At 42.4% G+C, this 20241-nt stretch overlaps 1 protein-coding gene across 14 annotated transcripts in view; it reads right to left on the reverse strand.

Moving 5' to 3' along the window:
- Positions 1-9006: 9006 nt before the first annotated feature.
- Positions 9007-20241, reverse strand: part of ELAVL2 (ELAV like RNA binding protein 2) — a 321877-nt gene continuing 310642 nt past the window's right edge. For 9 of the 14 annotated variants that reach the window (XM_040358764.1, XM_040358806.1, XM_040358781.1 and 6 more), the window contains one exon: positions 9007-10663. In XM_040358764.1, coding sequence (XP_040214698.1) covers positions 10333-10663 — 331 coding nt within the window. In that variant the 3' untranslated portion in view covers positions 9007-10332. The remainder of the gene's footprint in view (positions 10664-20241) is intronic. The other 5 variants (XM_040358837.1, XM_040358789.1, XM_040358820.1 and 2 more) reach the window with 1 other exon arrangement.

A 20241-nucleotide genomic window follows, 5' to 3' on the forward strand; every position in this document is an offset into this window, starting at 1 on the left:
ATTATTTATCTTTTGTTTAATCCTTGTATCCTGTAGGACCTTGTTACAGCTCTGCTGGGTGGCGCTTCCCCGCTAGGTACCTCTTTATCATGCTCTCTCTATGGCCTCTCAGTGGGGAGGGGGAGACTCAGGGCTCTGTGTTCTCTTTACTCTCCACAAGATGGCGACATTCTCGCCACTGTGGAGGTGTTTCCTCCCCACTGACGGCATCAGTGACGTTCCCTGGCGCCGTGGGCGTCCCGTGCGTGCATGCGCATTGCGCGCGTTTGTGACGCTGCCGCGGCACTCGCGACCGCAGCAGAGGGCTGGGTTTTTTTTTTTTTTCTTCCTCACTGACGCTGAGGAACCCACAGCTGGGAGGGTCATCTGACCTTAATTCCTTGCTCCAGCTGGGATGGGGGGGGGCGGACTTCTAGATGTGGGAGGGGATGTCCCAAGCAAAGCATTCATTTGCCAATTAGTGATTGCCAAATCCTTGACACCTGACATGCACATATTTAAATAGACTGGGTGTATACCTGACACCTGCCTGTGATCCTATCTTCATACTATGCTGGACACACCACACATAGGGTAAGGATGCACTTTCAAATCCTGCACAAAGTTATCCTTCCTATGCCTACTAAATCTAATCAATAATAATATTTCCCCTCCAGATACGCTTTTTCTTGCTCTCTGGAGATCGCTTCCATACTCATATTCTAAACATTTAATAAGGTATTTTTTACTATCCTTTACATTGTGTTTTTTTTTTTTAACACTATTCACCCCATTGGCACTAATCCCAATATTCTTACTACTATTTTATAACATTATATACAACTATTCTCACATGAATTTAATTATTTTAGCACATGCTTACTCACACCCATCATTACACACTATTATTATTTATTTATTTATTTTTTATTCAACTAATTAACTATATATATATTTATTATATTATACTAATTATATATTTTTCACTATTTAATTATAATTATCATATATATTGGCACCTCAACCCACTATTAGCCCTATATTGTAATCTTTATCGCCCTGTTACACATATAATTCTCTTTGAATTCACAATTCTATATAATTTTGATATTGTTATTAATCTTAACTCATGATATCATATAACATTTAAAATATCCTGTGCATATTTATATTAATTTAAAATTCCTATGACATATCACAGTCCCATTTTATATATGCATCATTGTAATGAGCATAATGTGCATGTCTAGCGCCATCTACTTGTACAACAAGTCAATCAATCTTTATACTTTAAACATATAGTTTTTGGTATTAAAACTACTTTATATTTAAATTTTTTAATAGGCATCACTCTGGCAATTGCTTTGCTGGGCTCCCCCTCCACCTGTCCGGCCCGCACTCTCTAACTGGACTTTTGGATTTTTTCCCAGTTATACTGTGGGTCCCTGCAGGCCACTCTTGTGGGGCATCGTTGAGGCCTTTTTGGGGGTGCTAACCACCCGTATGGAGAAAAGTAACTAGGGATCCTCAGGATTATAACCTTACTCTGGTCCAAATAGAACTGAGAAACACAATCTGTGAGTTGATAACTATATACTTTAAATTTATTTTTCACCTAAATTGTACTATGTATCTATGTATTTTATTACCATATATTTACTCTCTGTTATAGTTTGCATCATATACCCTTTCCTCCGAAGAAGACCCATATGTGGGGGTCGAAACGCGTCAGGAACAACTTGACCTGAAGATCAGCCATTCATGTTGATCAGTGTCATGTAATTTTGGTGCTATATTCTCATATGTATGTGTCCTCAGCATAAACTGTACCAGAGTTCATTATTTTACGACTTTGTACTTATTAAATACATTTTTTTTTTACTTTTTTACAACAAATTGGTACGTCTTTGTAATTGTTTATATAATTTTTGCTGCCTAAAAACCCCACTGGGGAACCCTTCCTTTTTTTATTACCTTTATAGGGGTGAGCAGCACTTTCCCTACCCCCTTTATGTCCGTCCTTCATTTACATGTTGTTGATCATTTATTCTGAATTCTGTAATCCCTGACCACGGCTTTACTCCGACTATACTTTGGCAAATTCCTGTCAAGCCCCTGTGCACAGACTCACAGCCTAGGTAGCTTCTTACCTTGTTACAGTGGGCTGTGTGTATTTGCAAGGGTGAGCATACAACTCTGCATTATGAACTCCAACCAAGGTAAACCCTTACATAGTGAAATGACCAACATGGAGTCTTCAGAGATGTACAAAATGCTCACTTCCCTGGCTCTGCAAGTCTCCAGCCTGGGCCATACCATTTTGAAACTACAGCAAGAAGTTCAATTACTTAAAGAGACAGTATGCCCAGCCCCAGGAACCAGCATGTCCTGAGCCATTTGTGCCAGAGAGGTTTGATGGTAGCCGTGCATCCTTCTTGTCATGATCTGCCTTAACGTTATTAAGGTGGCAGAAAACTGAAATTATTTAATGAAAAATTGCTTTCAGGACTATTTGGTGGATGTGTGTGTATTTTTTGGATAGCAAGCATATCAATTGGTGTGTAACTATACACCAATTGATATGCTTGCTATCCAAAAAATACACACACATCCACCAAATAGTCCTGAAAGCAATTTTTCATTAAATAATTTCAGTTTTCTGCCACCTTAATCTCGAGAATCTTAATTTTCCTCCCCCCACTTCCAGTTGCTTGCAAGCAGTACACGTTCATTGCGGTCTAGTGCAATGCTCTATTCACACTACAAATTCCATAGTCCTTAGTATAGCTCAGCAGCCAGCAACATAGGCTGCCTATGTTCTCACAATGGAGAACAAGTGTATTTACCCTTCTACCAAAGCGTTATTTTAGATCTTGCATTTTGACATGTTTGTAATCTATACCTACATCTGGCTTTACATTCCCTCTTACTTTTATCAGTACACAAGCCCTAACGCTACCAATAGCTTTAACACATTTTTTGGAAGTTTCACTGTAAGAATCCAACTGCATGCTTTACCAGGATTAATATCCAACACCTGGCTTGCCCTAGCTGAAGCTGAATGACACATGAGTCAGAGCCGCTGCAGCCTCTGTCTGTGGAGTGGATCTCCTGCCTGCGGTGTGCGACTCGTATCAGAGGAATAGCATGCACAAGACATCTCCACGTGAGGAAGACTGACAAACCACGAGCTGTGAGTACAAGAGATCCCAAAGCTTTGTGTGCATAGGTCACATTGGCTGCATGAATATGTAGAGGAATGGTTACCCATCTGGCACGGGACCCTCCCCCCTCTCTAAAACAGGCTGGACCTGAATCACTCCTTGGGAGTCCTATCCATATTGTACCCAACACAGATCTAGGGATGCCATGATGAAGACTTATCTCCTCTATCATTGGCTGCTGTAGCACGCTCTGTTTGGGCAATTACTCACCCCCTAGTAACCATAGACTGTCATAGTGGTTATAAAGCAGAAGAGAGCTACAGCTCCTCACAGCATCTTGTTGATCCATAGACTTTGCATACAATTTAATTCTGCTGTACTTTCCTACCCACACCAAGATCAACAGACCCTTTTTGGGATATGGCTGATGATGACCTCATGACTTTGACTGGGTATATGTATACTGACCTGGTGCAGTCACCTCGAGTGGCTATTGAGTTAGGTTGTTAGGAGCGAGTTTTGCCAGCACCCCATTCACCCATTGTGGTCCTATGGTGGGGGTGCTAGCCTCACCAGTGTCCTTGCGTTGCAGTTATTGGCATGCATATATAGGTGGTCACACAGGGACGTTAGGGGTTCAGTGTGGGGTGGGTTTATCCCACAGCTCCTGCTGGAGGACTGCGTTTTCTTATTAAGTATAGAAAACAAAAAATGCAGCGCTGAAAAATAAAGAATAAACAATAATGTCTATATAAAACACATATTTGTGTAAACAAAAGTGTATAGGTCCATAAATTGGTGCAAATAGTCTTTAAGTTGAAAATGTCGATCAGTGTGTTGAAAACACTGTAGACATATGTTTCAATCTCAATTAATGTGAAAATAAGAGTCCATAAAAATGAACGTGAAAATAAAAGTGAGATGGTCAATCGAATGACAGTGACACGACACCCACGGTGATTCAGAATGAACTGGAATATTAGTGATAACGCCCGCCACCATTGGAGGCTTACCGGATGCGATGGACCCTAATGAGCTTATGCCCAATGGATCAATAAAGCTTGTAAATAGGTTGAATGTGAGGATAGACCGAACCACACCAAAACGTACGACCAGCAGACAACGATGAAGTTTTCACTTAATGGCAGGTGGAAAGGGTAACCCCAGCTGGGAGATGACTCATGGAAGTGGAAGAACTTGCCCAGAGTATGTGGAGGAAAATAAAAGGCACATAGCGTAACTCCGCAAAAAATGGGAAGTTTAATACTGGTTAAAAACACTTACAGTTATGTAGGCATAAAAGGACATCAATGTAGAATGGTGCATGGCAGCAGTAGAGTCCCGACGCGTTTCGCTACAACTTGCATCGTCTGGGGTAAGACTCTACTGTTGCTACCATGCTTAAATGTAAAATATGACCTGTTTGGGAACACTCCCCTGGGGGATCACCCAATGAGAGTGCACTTCCGGGTCAACCAAGTGTCTCGTACAATTAAGACTTCTATTGTGCAAAATCTATGACAGCATATGTATAAAAGTAAGATATGGTCAGTTAGATGTTTAGGGTCTACTAACCTGGTATGTATATGATGTATACCTGATGGCGCATGTTGGTCAAGCTTGCTGGGGACACATGCCTTAATAACGTGTACATCCGAGACAGGTAGCCAGGACCAATGGAAGGAATCCACGTCACTGCAGAGCACCGCAATGTAGACAGACAGCGAATGAGCATTGCCGTCGTCCCGGTCACATGACCGTGTCTACAGGGCGCATAAACAGATCGTCATCCGGCGCGCCATTCGTCCCATAGATCGGACATAGCGTCGCATGGTGACGTTCATGGTGGGCGTTCTCTCAGTGTTTCCGAACGTCAATACGTGCGTGCGTGTATACGCATACACGCGTTGCGTTCCAGGATGGTTAAACATGGAACGCTGCGCTCCACTGTGCGTTCCGGAAGGTTAAAAATAACCAGCAACATAGACGCCAGGGATATTAGATGTTTATGATGAAACTACTAAGTAAAAAGAGAGTGGAAACAGATATTAGCTGCCACAGGGTATAAATATTGTATTTAAAATGATAAAATCGTGTCTACTGTGTTATATCTGTAACACCAACAGGGGGACAAAAAATCTTTATAAGGAAATGTTACATATTGCCAAATATCGGTGCACCTGGATATTAAACACTACGATTCTAATGGAAAATATAGTAAAGGGGATAAAAATTAAAAATAAGAATTATATTTCTATCCGTTGATAATTGTATAAAAAAGGGCTCTTGCCTATATATGCAAAAAGCAATGTATGCAATATTGTGTCCAGGAAGTGACTCTGCGTTGGACGAACCCCCATGACAGGTGGTACGATAAAAAAAATATATATGAATATAATACACTCCATTATATGTATTTACATGGGAGACAGATATCTAAAAAATGGTTAAAACATGTATACAAGAAAGAAAAGAAATAGATCAAACTTCACAGACCCGCATTGTGTTAATCATAAATAAACCCAGGTGTACTCTAGACGACGCCAAATGGGTTTAATTTATGAAAAATTGTGAAACAATTGGGGATGATAGATTAGGACATCATATAGATGTTAAGACTTATTAATGAAGGAATTGATGTCCCAATCTACGTTAAGACCTGATGGTGTATGCGTACCCAACTCGTAAATCCAGAATGTCTCGAGTTGGGACACCCCGCAAGTTTTTGGGCTACCTCTCCAAGGGGACACAAATTGATCTATAATGAGAAATTGTGTGCCAGTGGGGTTCTGGGCATGATGTTTTTTATAATGCCTTGGTACAGTACCAAGGCATTATAAAAAACATCATGCCCAGAATGATGCATCGTTGTCTGCTGGTCGTACGTTTTGGTGTGGTTCGGTCTATCCTCACATTCAACCTATTTACAAGCTTTATTGATCCTTTGGGCATAAGCTCATTAGGGTCCATCGCATCCGGTAAGCCTCCAATGGTGGCGGGCGTTATCACTAATATTCCAGTTCATTCTGAATCACCGTGGGTGTCGTGTCACTGTCATTCGATTGACCAACATTTTTATGGACTCTTATTTTCACATTCATTGAGATTGAAACATATGTCTACAGTGTTTTCAACACACTGATCGACATTTTCAACTTAAAGACTATTTGCACCAATTTATGGACCTATACACTTTTGTTTACACACATATGTGTTTTATATAGACATTATTGTTTATTTTTTATTTTTCAGCGCTGCATTTTTTGTTTTCGGTTTGTATTGCTTTCCTTTTTTTCACTGGATTGTATGTAGCTGCTTGTTACTTTGATAGCGCAGATTTATTTTTTATTTTTCTTATTAAGTATAGGACTACATTTGGGATTATGTTTGGGAGGTTCTATAGAGGATGTTTTTAAATGTAGGGTGGGGAGGAGTAGGGGGGACAAAGGGGTTGTGTGTGTTGCTTATTTCTATTTTTGCATAATATATGCACAATAAATTTCAGAGGCAACTCATTTTGGTGTGTATAGGTCTTTGTTTTTTTATATATATATATATATAGTATTTTTGACTACACCCATCTTGTATACTAGGAGAGTACCTATGTTTACTTTGATGGGTTCCCCTGACCATCAATTTTTTTATCAGATTTCCACTCAAACCTGCAGGGGGCTCTTGTCAAGCCGTTTCTAGGATGAGGTCCTCTGCACAATTCCTACATAGAAACTTGCATATACCCCAACACAATGAAATGTAGCACAGCCCTGTTTTTTTTTGTTTAATCTCTTCTTTAATGCTCCTTTTTCCCCAATAGTGCCAGTGGTGATGTTTTTGGGGCGTATTTGCCAAATTGATTTATCCTATCCCATACTGCCAGTGTGTTCCGAGTTCATGGAGATGTCCATTTTCATAATCCCCTGGCCATTGTTGGTATCCATGGTGCCCCCGCCAGGTTCCTCCCCACCATATTTGCCTCTATTAGTACCCATGCTCTGTTACCTACATCATGGCACCAGTGCAATATACGCACCAGAGCCATCGCTTTAGAATGGGATGCAATATCTGGGAGTCCAACTCCTCCTCTCTTACTTTTGCATAGGATTTCATATGCTATCCTAGCATTTCCCTCCTTCCATATAAATGATATAAATGCTTTCCGTATCTTTTTAAAAAATATCTGGGGGATTTGTATAGGGACTGTATATAGAACATATAAAAGTCTGGGTACCACATACATTTTTAGGGTATTCTCCCGAACCATGTTAGTGCGTTTCCCTTCCATCTATTCAGATCTTTTATTATTTCCATAATTAGTGCTTCATAGTTACGTTCATATAGTATCTTTATCGCCCGCTACAGTATGTGCACTCCCAAATAGCACAGTGATTATTCCACAAAAACTAGTATCCATCATGTAACAATTTAATTACAGGCAATGGCACATGGCTTGGCAATATTACTGATTTCTCTAAATTTATTTTGAAATTGGATATCTTTCCATATCTTATTACCTCCTGAATCAGCTCATATACTGATTCTTTTGGTTTTGAGAGAAAAAATAGCAAAACTTCACACAGGGACTAGAAAGAAGTGATAGGGTGAGAAGGGCATGGTATATACAGTGATAGAACGGTCTCTGTGTCACGACATAGGGCATTGGGTTGTTGACAGTTTAGTTTTCAGTAGTGCAAGATTAATACAAAGACATCTGATTACCACTGTACCATTGTGGCAATTTGTCCCCCAATTTATTAGAAGTGCAATCATTTTGAAGTTTACCTTCTGTAACCATATTCTATTAACTGTGTGCATTACAGTTTGCTTGTACAGCAAAATGTTTCCCCAAAAAACAAAAAAACAAACACAGAACTTATTTTCCCTTCAACTTTTTGTTTATTGATGTACTAAACAGGAAAAACACAAATGATTTAAACACAAAATAAAAGAAAACACATACTGCCTGTTAAATATTCAACAGAATATACAGCATATTTTAACAAATGTGTTAATCAAGTCATACAGTACAAATTCAAATAAACACCAGCCTCACATTTTTATCAAGTGCTCAAAGAAACACTGCAAAGTGAGGCACAATTTTCATGCTGTTGTCACAAAGCCTGCTATATTAGTGTTTAGTGTTATTACAACAGTATTTTCCTATACTGCAAAAATATAGTTTATATAGTGTATATAAATGTCCCATAAATATATGTTTCCCCAAAATAGCTTTAAAACACTAAATATATTGCAGTCAGCAGACATCAAAAGTAAAAATAAAATGTTGGGGGGGGGGGGGGGGGGGAGCATGAAAATTTGCCTGAACACTTTGCACAGTATATATACTGGACTACTAAAGTATGTAAATACAGAACGGAAAAAAAATGTACATGTTTAATGCATAGCAAATATTGATTTGCCCATAAAGTATCTGAATTGGGGGGGAGGGGAGAAGAGGGGGAAAAAAACAGCTTCCATTTTTTCTGGAATGCAAAAAATGTAATAATAATAATAATAAAAAAATAACTTTCCACCTTTTACCTAGATATCACAAAACTATACTTGAATTGACCAAATCCCAAACAAAAACAAAAAAAGGGGAAAACAAAAACGAAACACTTATGCCAGCCATTAAAACTGAAAATGCTGTGTTGCACTCTAACACAGAATTCATATAATAAAACTGGCAATGCCAGTGTGGGGGATCAAACTCATTACCAAACAAAATATGTAGATTACAGGTAATATCGTTACATAAACTAAAATATCTGTACACAATTTATGAAAATTATATAACAATCACTTAGCATTAGAAAGCAAGCAAAATTGCTTTGGAAACATAAACGCAAGCCATACAAAATGGCAGAAAAAAAAAAAAACACACTGATTCAAGATGGTGAACACAACACCCACAGCAAGCCTCTGGAGAGATTGCAGTCACCATAATGACTTTTTTTCATTGGATTTTAAATTAAATTCATATTTACAACATACAAAAGCTCAGGTGCCAGCTTAAACAAAATTATGTTAATTGCCAAAATTGTGCCACTTTGCAGGTTGGCTGTGCCACCAAATGTGCATCTTCTTTCCTTACAGAAAAGTATTCAATTGTACAAATAAAATAAAAAAATTAACTCTTCTAAACAAGACAAGTACATCACTAAACACCATGAGCGCCTTCTGAAGGGAATACTTTAGGAAGAACAGATTTCTTTCTATCCAAAACTTTCATAAATTTAATTCTCTCTGCTAGGCTCATATATACTTTGATTTTTGTCTCATTTTGTCTTAAAATGAGAATTTTATGTGAGCAATTCTGAATAACCAGGAGAAAGACTGAATAAAACACTCAGTCTCAATTTCATACAAATACAGTAACAAAAAACGAAATTATTTTTATTTTTTTCCATAAGTAACTTTCATTCCCTCCCAGCTTTAGTATCCCTTTCTTTCAAAAATAATGATCACACAAACACATCCTGGTAAGTTTTAAAAGCTCACAAGGTTGTCATATGAAGTAGATTTTGCAAAGTATTCAAGTCAAAATAGTTTGTTCCAGGACCAGTAAAAAGTTTGTTCAAATTTTTTTATTTTAATTTTTTATAAAAATAGATGCTTTTTGTCATTTGAAACCCACATCAAAGAGGTTCTTATCTCTTTGGCAAGGTACTTACTTTATGAAAAGTCTCCAGTAATCTTACAATAGGCGTTATAATTGAGGCTGCTTTTGCCTCTTAACATAAGTTAGAACATAAATATAGGTTTGTTTCATAAAACAAACCAAAACCAAATATAAAATAAAGTTAATAACTGTATAGCATTAAAGGCATACATAAAAACAGAAAAAAAAAAAAAAAGAAGAAAAAGAAAAACACCTTCTTTAACATACACTTAAAGGCAGAGTAAAACAAAAATGTACAGTAACTTTCTTCCCATTGCACAAACATTTTAAAAGACTTCATAATCTCAAGGATTTAGAATGCAATGAGACAGGTAAAAACCCTGTTACCTAGCGTCCATATTCAAACATAAAAATAAGATACGCAAAGACAAAACAAATACACGTCCTAAAGTTAACACATTCTGACTTACCTCACCCCATTCCCCCACACACACGCCTGTAAGAGCGATCAACGTGTAAAGTTTTTAAACTTGCTTATGACGTTTGTGTGTTAATAGGAGTGAGGTTACTTTAAGCTTTGTGCGATTTACTTGTTTTGAAAGACACCTGCAAGACTCGGTCACCCAAGCGGTACCCATTAAGGCTGGCGATAGCCATTGCTGCCTCATCATAGTTTGTCATAGTCACAAACCCAAAGCCCTTGCACTTGTTTGTGTTGAAATCACGGATGACCTTAACGTTGGTGACAGCTCCAAAGGGGCCAAACATTTGCCACAGAATACTTTCATCTGCGTCGGGTGCCAGGTTGTATACAAATATACACCATCCAGTGCTAGCGTGTCCAGGAAAGTTTATTCCAGCCAAACTTGTCATACCATCAATGGTCATTGGCGAAAACCTACTAGAAATGTAAAAGAAAAAGGTTAGCCATTTCTTCTAATCTGTGGGACAGAACAAAAGTACCAAAACATGCAAAAGACCAGCAGACTACAAAACCACAAACACAAATGCGATTGCAAGCAAAAAAAAAATATGAATGTGGAAAATGTATAAGCTTTAATATCGAACAGCTCATACATACAGTATCTCACAAAAGTGATGTGACAACACTGAAGAAATTATACTTTGCTACACTGTAAAGTAGTAAGTGTTCAGCTTGTACAACTGTAAATTTGCTGTCCCCATAAAATAACTCACACAGCCATTAATGTCTAAACTGCTGCCAACAAAACCAAGTACACCCCTAAGTGAAAATATCAAGTTGGGCCCATATAACCATTTACCCTCCCCGGTGTCACGACTTATGTTACAAGGTCTTAGGTATGAATCGGAAGCAGGTGTGTTAAATTTGGTGTTCTCTCTCTCATGCTGGTCACTGGAAGTTCAAAATGGCACTTTATGGCAAAGAAATCTGAGGAACTGGGGGAAAAAAATAGAATAAAAATGGTTGCTCTACATAAAGATGGCCTAGGCTATACGAAGATTGCCAAGACCCTGAAACCGAGCTGCAGCACAGTGGTCAAGACCATACAGCGGTTTAACAGGACAGGTTCCACTCAGAACAGGCCTCACCACGGTCGACCAAAAAAATGTTGAGTACACATGCGTCATATCTAGAGGTTGTCTTTGGGAAATAGACTGAGTGCTGCCAGCATTGCTGCAGAGGTTGAAAGGGTGGGGGGGGAGGGGTCAGCCTGTCAGTTCTCAGACCATCTGCCGCACACTGCATTAAATTGGTCTGAATGGCTGTCATCCCAGAAGGAAGCCGCTTCTAAAGATGATGCACAAGAAAGCCTGCAGTTTGCCGAAGACAAGCCGACAAAGGACATGGATTACTGGAACCATGTCCTGGGGTCTGATGAGACCAAGATAAACTTATTTGGCTCAGATGGTGTTAATCGTGTCTGGTGGCAACCAGGTGAGGAGTATAAAGACACGCGTCTTGCCTACAGTCAAGCATGGTGTGGGAGGCCCATAATCTGGTGCTGCAAGAGTGCTGCCGGTACTGGGGAGTTACAGTTCATTGGGGGAACCATGAATGCCAACATGTACTGTGGCATACTGAAGCAGAGCATAATCCCCTCCCTTCGGAGACTGGGCAGCATTTCAACATGATAATGACCCCAAACACACCTCCAAGATGACCCACTGCCTTGCTAAAAAAAGCTGAGGGTAAAGGTGATGGACTGGCCAAGCATGTCTTCAGACATAAACCTTATTAAGCATCTGTGGGAGGAGCGCAAGGTCTCCAACATCCACCAGCTTCGTGATGTTGTCATGGGGGAGTGGTAGTGGCAACCTGTGAAGCTCTGGTGAACTCCATGCCCAAGAGAGTTGAGGCAGTGCTAGAAAATAATGGTGGCCACACAAAAAATATTGACACTTTGGGCCCAATTTGAACATTTTCACTTAGGGGTGTACTCACTTTGTTGCCAGCAGTTTAGACATTAATGCCTGTTATTTTGAGGGGACAGCAAATTTTATTTTACACAAAATTAACACTACAAGCTGTACAATCAAGACTTTACATTGTAGCAAAGTTAAATTACTTCAGTGTAGTCACATGAAAAGATACTGTATAATAAAATATTAACAGAAACGTGAGGGGTGTACTCACTTTGTGAGATACTGTAGATAAGACATAACTGATTACAGCTCAATGCTTGTTTAATTGTAAAAGCCATTTATAGCCTTTGGTTCTACTAAAGCAATATTTTGAATGCATTTAATGGAAGATTGTATATTATACACAAAACCAACCACTAGTTCCCATATGCCGTTATGGAAGTTCAGCTTTATGCAACGTATCCCCATGGGTGTATGTTTAATGTGCTCAGAGTCTTTCTAAAGATTGTAAAACTTTAGGGAAAACATTTTTTTTGAAACATTAGATCTTCCTTCAAACACTACCCACAGATAAAGGGGATATACATAAAAATAATAAAAAAAAAAAATCGACAAGGAGTGTTCATTCTCATAATCTAAACGAAAATGCAGAATTGAGCACCATTTCAAATCGATTAAAATTTGAATCAGGTTTTTGCAGATGCCATTACGCACCTCATTGGCGAGTATGCAGGTTGAACATTTAATTTTAACCACAGATTTCTAGGATCTGGTGTTCTCTTTGCTATATTGATGTGTAGGTTGTGTATAGTCATGCCAAGATTCACCCAAAAGTGAAAGTTTTGCTTATTCCCCTTTGTTTCCAAACTACCATTGTTGGAACCTTTATTTTCCGGGGGGTAGGTACATTTTTTCCCTGACAGGTACCCAGTTCTACATTAATCACCCCAGGCGAGATTTGCGAAAAATCAGAAGCTAGTTTTTTATAACAATGTTCCTCTTTAAAAGATCACCAATCTCAAATTGATCAATCCACTGTGGGATCCAGAAGTGGTTTAGACTTCAAAAGGACTGACAATTTGCCAAGGACTGGCTAACCTAGTAAGTTCTGCCCAAGGTGCTTCATGCTACAAGTCATCAGGAACGCCAACATTTTGTTGCAGGACCTGCAAGTTACTCTCATAACAGTTGGCGTTAAAGAGCTTGCATCGATATTCAGAAAAATCGCATCAATTTAACTTGTACTGGATTTATACCAGTAAAAAGCCTTTGTCCAAAAACATTACAGCAAGACTACAGTATGTCATTGATAAACATCAGGCCTTCTGGAAAAAAATGTGCTGTGGATTGATAAACAAAAGCAGTAGTTTGCAGTTGGAGTGGACATGCTTGGCACAAAGTGGCACATTTCAGGCAAATAAAATAATAAAATGGCAGTCATTACATCTTTTTATCTTGCACGGTATTTGCTCAGCAATTTTTCAAACACGTAAAAAAAAAAAGAAATAAACCCCTGTAAAGTTAGCCCAATTGTTTTGCATAATGTGAAAGATGATGTTACGCCGAGTAGATACCAAACATGTCATGCTTCAAAATTTCACACGCTAGTGGAATGGCACCAAACTTTGGTACTTAAAAATACCCATAGCCGACACTTTTACAGGTTACATGTTTAGAGTTACAGAGGAGGTCTTGGGCTAGATATATTGCTCTATCGTTTGCAGCAATACCTCACGTGTGGTTTGAATGCAGTTTACATATGTGGGCGCGACTTGCGCATGCATTTGCTTCCGCGACCATACGGGGGCAGGGGCGTTTTAAAAAATGTTTTAATTATTATAAAATTGTACTTTTATTTTTTTAGTTTGACGCTGACTTTAAAAAAAAAAAAAAATGTAAACATCCCTTGTAATAGGAATAGTGTGCAACAGGTCCTCTTTACAGTGAGATCTGCAGTCTAAGTCCACAGATCTCACCTCTAGGCTAACCTGTCACCACTCAAAGTCTGCAATGTCACAGGATGTTGGGCGGGTGGGAAGTGCATTTACAGGTTTGTCCAGCTCCCGAAATGCAGGTCATGTGATCACTCTCTGATGCAGTGCGTGTTTACTGTTAAAGCATCCCGGAAATAGTGCGTTTCCATGCCAATGAAACTCAATCAGATCTTGCAGCAATCATCCCCACTCAATCTTTCCCCATCCGAGAGCAGGGTTTTGAACGGACTACAGAAGATACAGGCTATGCAATAGCAGAGGATGTCTGCATTTTTACTGGGATGACATAAAACGTAAACTAACCACAGTAGCCTGGATTGGCTGCCACGGTCAGTTTAATAGTAGGAAGAGCGGCACAGGCATGATCAATCAGATATATTAGAGCAGCCCTCAAAATTTCTACTCGCCTACTAGCATTTGGCGAGTAGATTTAAGCTGGGGGCGAGTGATGACAGGGCTGCATGACCAATCTCCCTCCAATCTGTGCCTACACTTAGGAGTCCCGATGAGATTGGCGGCCAAAGAGGAAAGGTGCATGCTCGGGAAAAGTAGTCTGGTGAGCCACGCACAGGCAGAGCAGTACACAGGTGCTCTCCTTACAATTCTCATTAAGCCATGGGACCTAACAGTATGACCTCTCTGAGCCTGCCCCCCTCCCCCGGGCCCCGACCAATGTAGCTGGAGAGCAGAAAGTAATGAGTGAGGTGGAGGATTGCAAAAATTACCACTCCGGTGCAGCGCTCACTGAAAGTTGCCCTGACATGAGAGCGACAGCCTTCTAGTTTGTGCAGTTTTCTTCTCCTTGTGCTCTATGTAAGTGTCCAACAGTTTTAGCCTGAGCACTGTGAGCAGACTGGTCTCAATGTGTGCTGTGCGCTGTGCTATGGTGTCAATGGCTGTGCAGTTGTGTGGATCTCAGCGCTGGATTGTACTTCCTCCCGCTGTGCTGCAGCTCCTCTCCTCTCTGCCAGCCTGAATAAAAGGGGGAAGTGGGGACATGCAAGCGTGGAGCCGCACACACAGGTTCCTGATGATGAGATGAATGGGAGAGAGAGAGAGGATGGATGGGAGTTGCAGAGGAGACATCAAGAGAATGGGGAAGAGACCCAGTTCTAGTGCCCTGTCCCTCTGGTCTGCCCCCAGTGCCCTGTCCCTCTGGTCTGCCCCTAGTGCCCTGTCCCTCTGGTCTGCCCCCAGTGCCCTGTCCCATTTTGTTAAAGTTGTTGTTGGTAATATTTAATTTTGTAACTTGATTCTGCATAAAACATTGTCATTCCATGAGATAATCTATGAGGGCGTGTTTACGGGTGCAATTAGGCGCAGGGCAGTGTATGAATTAGGTGGGGCAACTGGTGGCGAGTAACTCTTGAGGCCTGGCTAGTAGCTCAGGACTTGAAATTTTGAGCCCTGTATTAGAGCATTAGCAAGCAGAAAAACCAAACAGACAGGAGAAATCACATAGCTTTCCATAGCTTAAAGAAACATTGCCATGTTTTTTAATTTTAACATTAACACAGCCACATCCTCCAGTTCTTTCCAATCTGAAATGGTTCATGTGGTCATTATTACTTTTGTCCAAGCTTGGGAAGGAGCCTGACCACCCACAACTTAGACCAATATCGCTTTTAAACATGGATCTAAAAATCTATGCAAATTTTTTAGCCAATACACCAGGTTAGGTAACTCTTACTTATCAAAGCTGACAAGGTAGGCTTAGTGAAGGGCAAACAGGCCCCTGATGAAAAAAAAAATAGGATTTTTGTACTCCGTAAAAGCCTTTTCTCTGAAGTTTATCGACGGACACAGCACTTTAATCTTGACCTTAGGGTTATATCGCCACCTTCAAGAGAGGACTAGGCAGAACATGCTAAAAACAGCAAAACAGGGGGCAGTCCTACTGGTTATAACCACTCACACTGCATCAAGCAGCTCAGTTCGTCAAAAAGCAGTACAAACAGAAAACGAGGGGTGGGTGCTATGTCCGTCAATGAACTTCAGAGAAAAGGATTTTACGGTGAGCACAAAAATTCTATTTTCTCTTTCGTTCATTGACGGACACAGCACTTTAATCTTGACCTTAGGGAAGTCCCCAAGCAGTGTAAAAAAAATTAGGGAACAGCAGCAAAAAAACTCCACCCATAACAACCAGAGCTCCTCAACGGTGGAGTTGCAACCTTAAATAGCCGCCTGCAAAACCTTGCGGGCCAAAAGGATCCTCGGATGCGCTCACATCAACCTTGTAAAATTTAGTGAAAGTGTGAACGGACGACCAGGTTGATGCCTTACACACATGGGAAACTGACGCTTGATGTCTGAAAGCCCAGGAGGCAACAATTGCCCTGGTTGAATGTGCCGTGACAGGAAAGGGAGGAGCCCGCCCCTTTAAGGCATAAGCCTGGATCACGATCTGTCTAATCCACGGAGAAATGGTGGCCGACGAGACCACCAGGCCCTTCATCGGACCAGCTACCGACACAGTGAATCTGACCTCCGAAACTGAGCCAGAACAAGACAGATACACCCTCAGAGCCCGGACCACGTCCAAGGAATGCAACACAACCTCTCTAGGATGTGACGGCTGAAGACACAAGGATGGAAGCACAATGTCCTCATTTAGATGAGACGACAAAACAACGTTCGGGAGAACGCTGCAGGCGTAGCACCGCCTTATCCTTGTGGAGGATCAAGCAGGGAGACTTGCAAGACAATCCCGCTAACTCAGAAACCCTCCTGGCAGATGTAATCGCCACTAGAAAGGCTACTTTCTGAGAGCGTCAATAGGGCGATTTCCCTAATGTTCTCAAAAGCGGTATCTGAAGCACAGAGAGCACCAGATTTAAATCCCACGGAGGCAGCGGTGGCCAAACCTGAGGGGCCACATGTCGAACCCCCTGCAAACGTACCTACGAATGAATGAGCTACCAGAGGCCGCTGAAAAAAGACAGCCAAGGCAGAAATCTGCACCTTAATGGTGCTTAAGGCAAGTTTTTGATCGACTCCTTGCTGCAAAAATAGCAGGATCCTGGAAACTGAATATGTACGCGGACGCCACTCCATCTCCTCACACAGAGATGTAGGCCTTCCACGTGCGATGATAAATCTTCTAAGTAGATTACATCTGCGCCCTCAGCATGGTGGAAATCACCGAATCCGATAGGCCTCAGTCCCTTAGCACTTGACCTTCAACAGCCATGCCGTTAAAGCCAGCGACTGTAAAGCAGGACGAAGTATAGGACCTTGCGACAGAAGGTCCTCTCGCATCGGCAGTCACCAAGGAACATCCGCCACCATCCAAACTATGTCGGCGTACCAGGGACGCCGAGGCCAATCTGAGGCAATTAGAATCACTGGCATCCCCTCGGTCTCCACTCTACAAAGCAGACGAGGGAGAAGTTTCAGCGGGGGGAGGCATAAATCAGCCGATAATGCCCCCATGGAGCTACCAACGCGTCTGCCGCGTCCACCCCATGGATCTTTGGACCTGGCCACGAACCTCAATAACTTCTGATTGAGTCGAGAAGCCAGGAGATCCAAGTCTGGTGTGCCCCATCGCAGGCAAAGGAGTCGAAATACAAGCGACCATTCCCCTTGGTCCAGCATCTGACGACTTAGGTAGTCTGCTTGCCAGTTTTCTACACCCAGAATGTACATGGCCGATAGAGCCGCCAGCGTCGCTCTGCCCACCGCAGGATGTGAGCGACCTCCAAAGCTGCAGCCGAGCTCCTTGTTACTCCTTAATGGTTGACATACGCCACTGCCGTGGTGTTGTCCTACTAGATCCCGACTGGGCATCCTGACCATGTGGAGAGGCACTGCCTGATTGCCCGAAGTTCCAGCACATTGATCGGCAGGCAGGATTCTTCCTGCATCCAGCGACCCTGTGCCGACTGAACGCATTAAACACCCCCCAACCGGTCAGGCTGGCGTTCGTCATGATCACCGCCCAATGAAAAGAAAGAACAACCTCCCAGACTGAAGGGCCTGAGACCTCAGCCACCAGATCAGGGATTCCCTGACTAGGTGGTTCATCTGAATCTGGCAAGTCAGAGACAACGGAGGCATGTCCCATTTGGACAGGATCTCCTTTTGTAAGACTCGTGTGGAATTGAGCATACGGCACTGCCTCGAAAGTGCCCACCATGAGACCCAGGACGCATGCAAAAGCGAAGTGACAAGCCACTTACGGGATGCAAACAGCTTCACTGCAGCCTGAAAAGTCTGCAGCTTGTCCAAAGGGAGAAAAACTCTTGCCTCTGAGAAGTCCAGAATTAAGCACAGGTACTCCAGGCGTTGAGTAGGCACCAACACCGAATTCTGGAGGTTCAGTACCCAAAACAAACTCCCGAAGAGTCTGACAGGCGATCGCCACATTCTCCTCCAATTCTGATGCGGAAGCTGCTCTCATAAGAAGGTCGTCCAGGTAGCCCACGATTGCAATTCCTCCCTGTCTCAGCAAGGCCAGAATCGGGGCAAGCACCTTGGTGAAAACCCTTGGAGCTGACGCCAGGCCAAAGGGGAGAGCTACAAATTGGTAGTGGTCATCCCTGACCGAAAACACCTCTGATGCCTGAAGCATATGGGGACATGCAAGTTAAGTGTCCTTGATGTCCAAGGACGCCAGAAAATCCCCCGGATGGTGTGGAGCGACCACAGAGCGAACCAATTCCATCCTGAATCTTTACATTTACAAAGCAGTTGAGGGCCTTGAGATCCAGGATGGGTTGGACCCCGTCCTTCTTTGGGACTACAAACAGATTGGAATAGAATCCCTGAAACCTTTCCGGCGGTGGCACAGGCACTATCACCCCGCGCCTCAGCAGGTCTTGCACTGTCCCAAACAGGGCGTCCCGGCACTCTGGATGAAGATGAAGGTTGGAGGGAAAAAATCTGTTTGCCGGACAAGAAAAAACTCTTGTATCCTGATGACACCAGTGCGCAAACCCACTGGTCGGAAAGGAGGGCATCCACCAAGCTGCAAACTCCTGAAGGCAACCCCCACCTTCATGCAGTCGTAGATTTTCTCGCAGGCTTGCGAAACCAGGGATGCTTCTGTCGCTCAGCAGGCACCTTGTCGGCCTGGGACCGCTTACCTGCGGATCAGGGCTAACGAAAAAACGCTTCTGAGCGGAAAAGGAAGGCCCTGGTTTACGGTGTGGCTCATTACCTTTTCTGGATTGTGGGAACAGCATACTCTTACCCCCAGTAACATTCTTAATGTCATCCAGCGAGGCTCCAAATAGATTCTCTCCCTGGAAAGGAAAATCTGCTAGGGCCTTCTTAGATGCCTGGTCCACAGAAAAGCATTTTAGCCAAATCGGGCGACGGAGCACCACAGCAGATACTGAAGCTCTAAAAAGCAAAGAAGACGCATCTACAGCCGCATCGCAGACACACTTAAAGCCATACACCAACTGGTCTGCCAGTTCCACGCAGACCGGTGAAGCCTGTTGCTTTTCCAATTCTCGTGCAACAATTTTGCCCATTCAGTAAGCGTCTGGGACACCAGGGCTGTGGCCAATACTGGCCGCAATGCTGACCCCACCACCGTGAACATAGACCGGGCGACCGCCTCGGCCCCCTTATCAGCGGGGTCCCCTCCACCAGAATCGTGGTTACCTTGTTTAACCTGAATACTGGGGGGTCCACAATCGGGGGATATGTCCATTTCTTCAGAAACTCTCCTCAAAGGGGTATCGTACCGCCATACGTTTTGGAACCAAAAAAGTCCGCTGCAGCCGTTCCCATTCTTTGTAAATAAACGTATCAAAGTAAGTTAGGCAGGGAAACACCTTAGACGTGCGGGCCGGCTTGTGGGACCCAAAAGGGACCGACACCTCTGTAGATGCCCCTGCCGTATCCTCCATCTTTAGGGTATCCTGCACATCTGTGATCAGTGCTCCTACAAGCGCCCTTTCCTGCGCTGACCCGGACACGGAGACATCCTCACTGTTGGTCCTGGTCCGCAGCCTCTGAAATGTCAGAACAGGGGCCGTGTGCCACAGCAAAGGCCTGATTCTGAATCAGAGATTTCCCCAGAAGTTGGTGGGGGCGTTTTAACCACCACAGGTTTTACCCCCTTCCTGACCAGAGCACTTTTTACAATTTGCCACTGCGTCACTTTAACTGGTAATTGCGTGGT

This window comes from Rana temporaria, chromosome 1 (genome assembly GCF_905171775.1).
Source record: "Rana temporaria chromosome 1, aRanTem1.1, whole genome shotgun sequence".
Taxonomy (NCBI): Eukaryota; Metazoa; Chordata; class Amphibia; order Anura; family Ranidae; genus Rana; species Rana temporaria.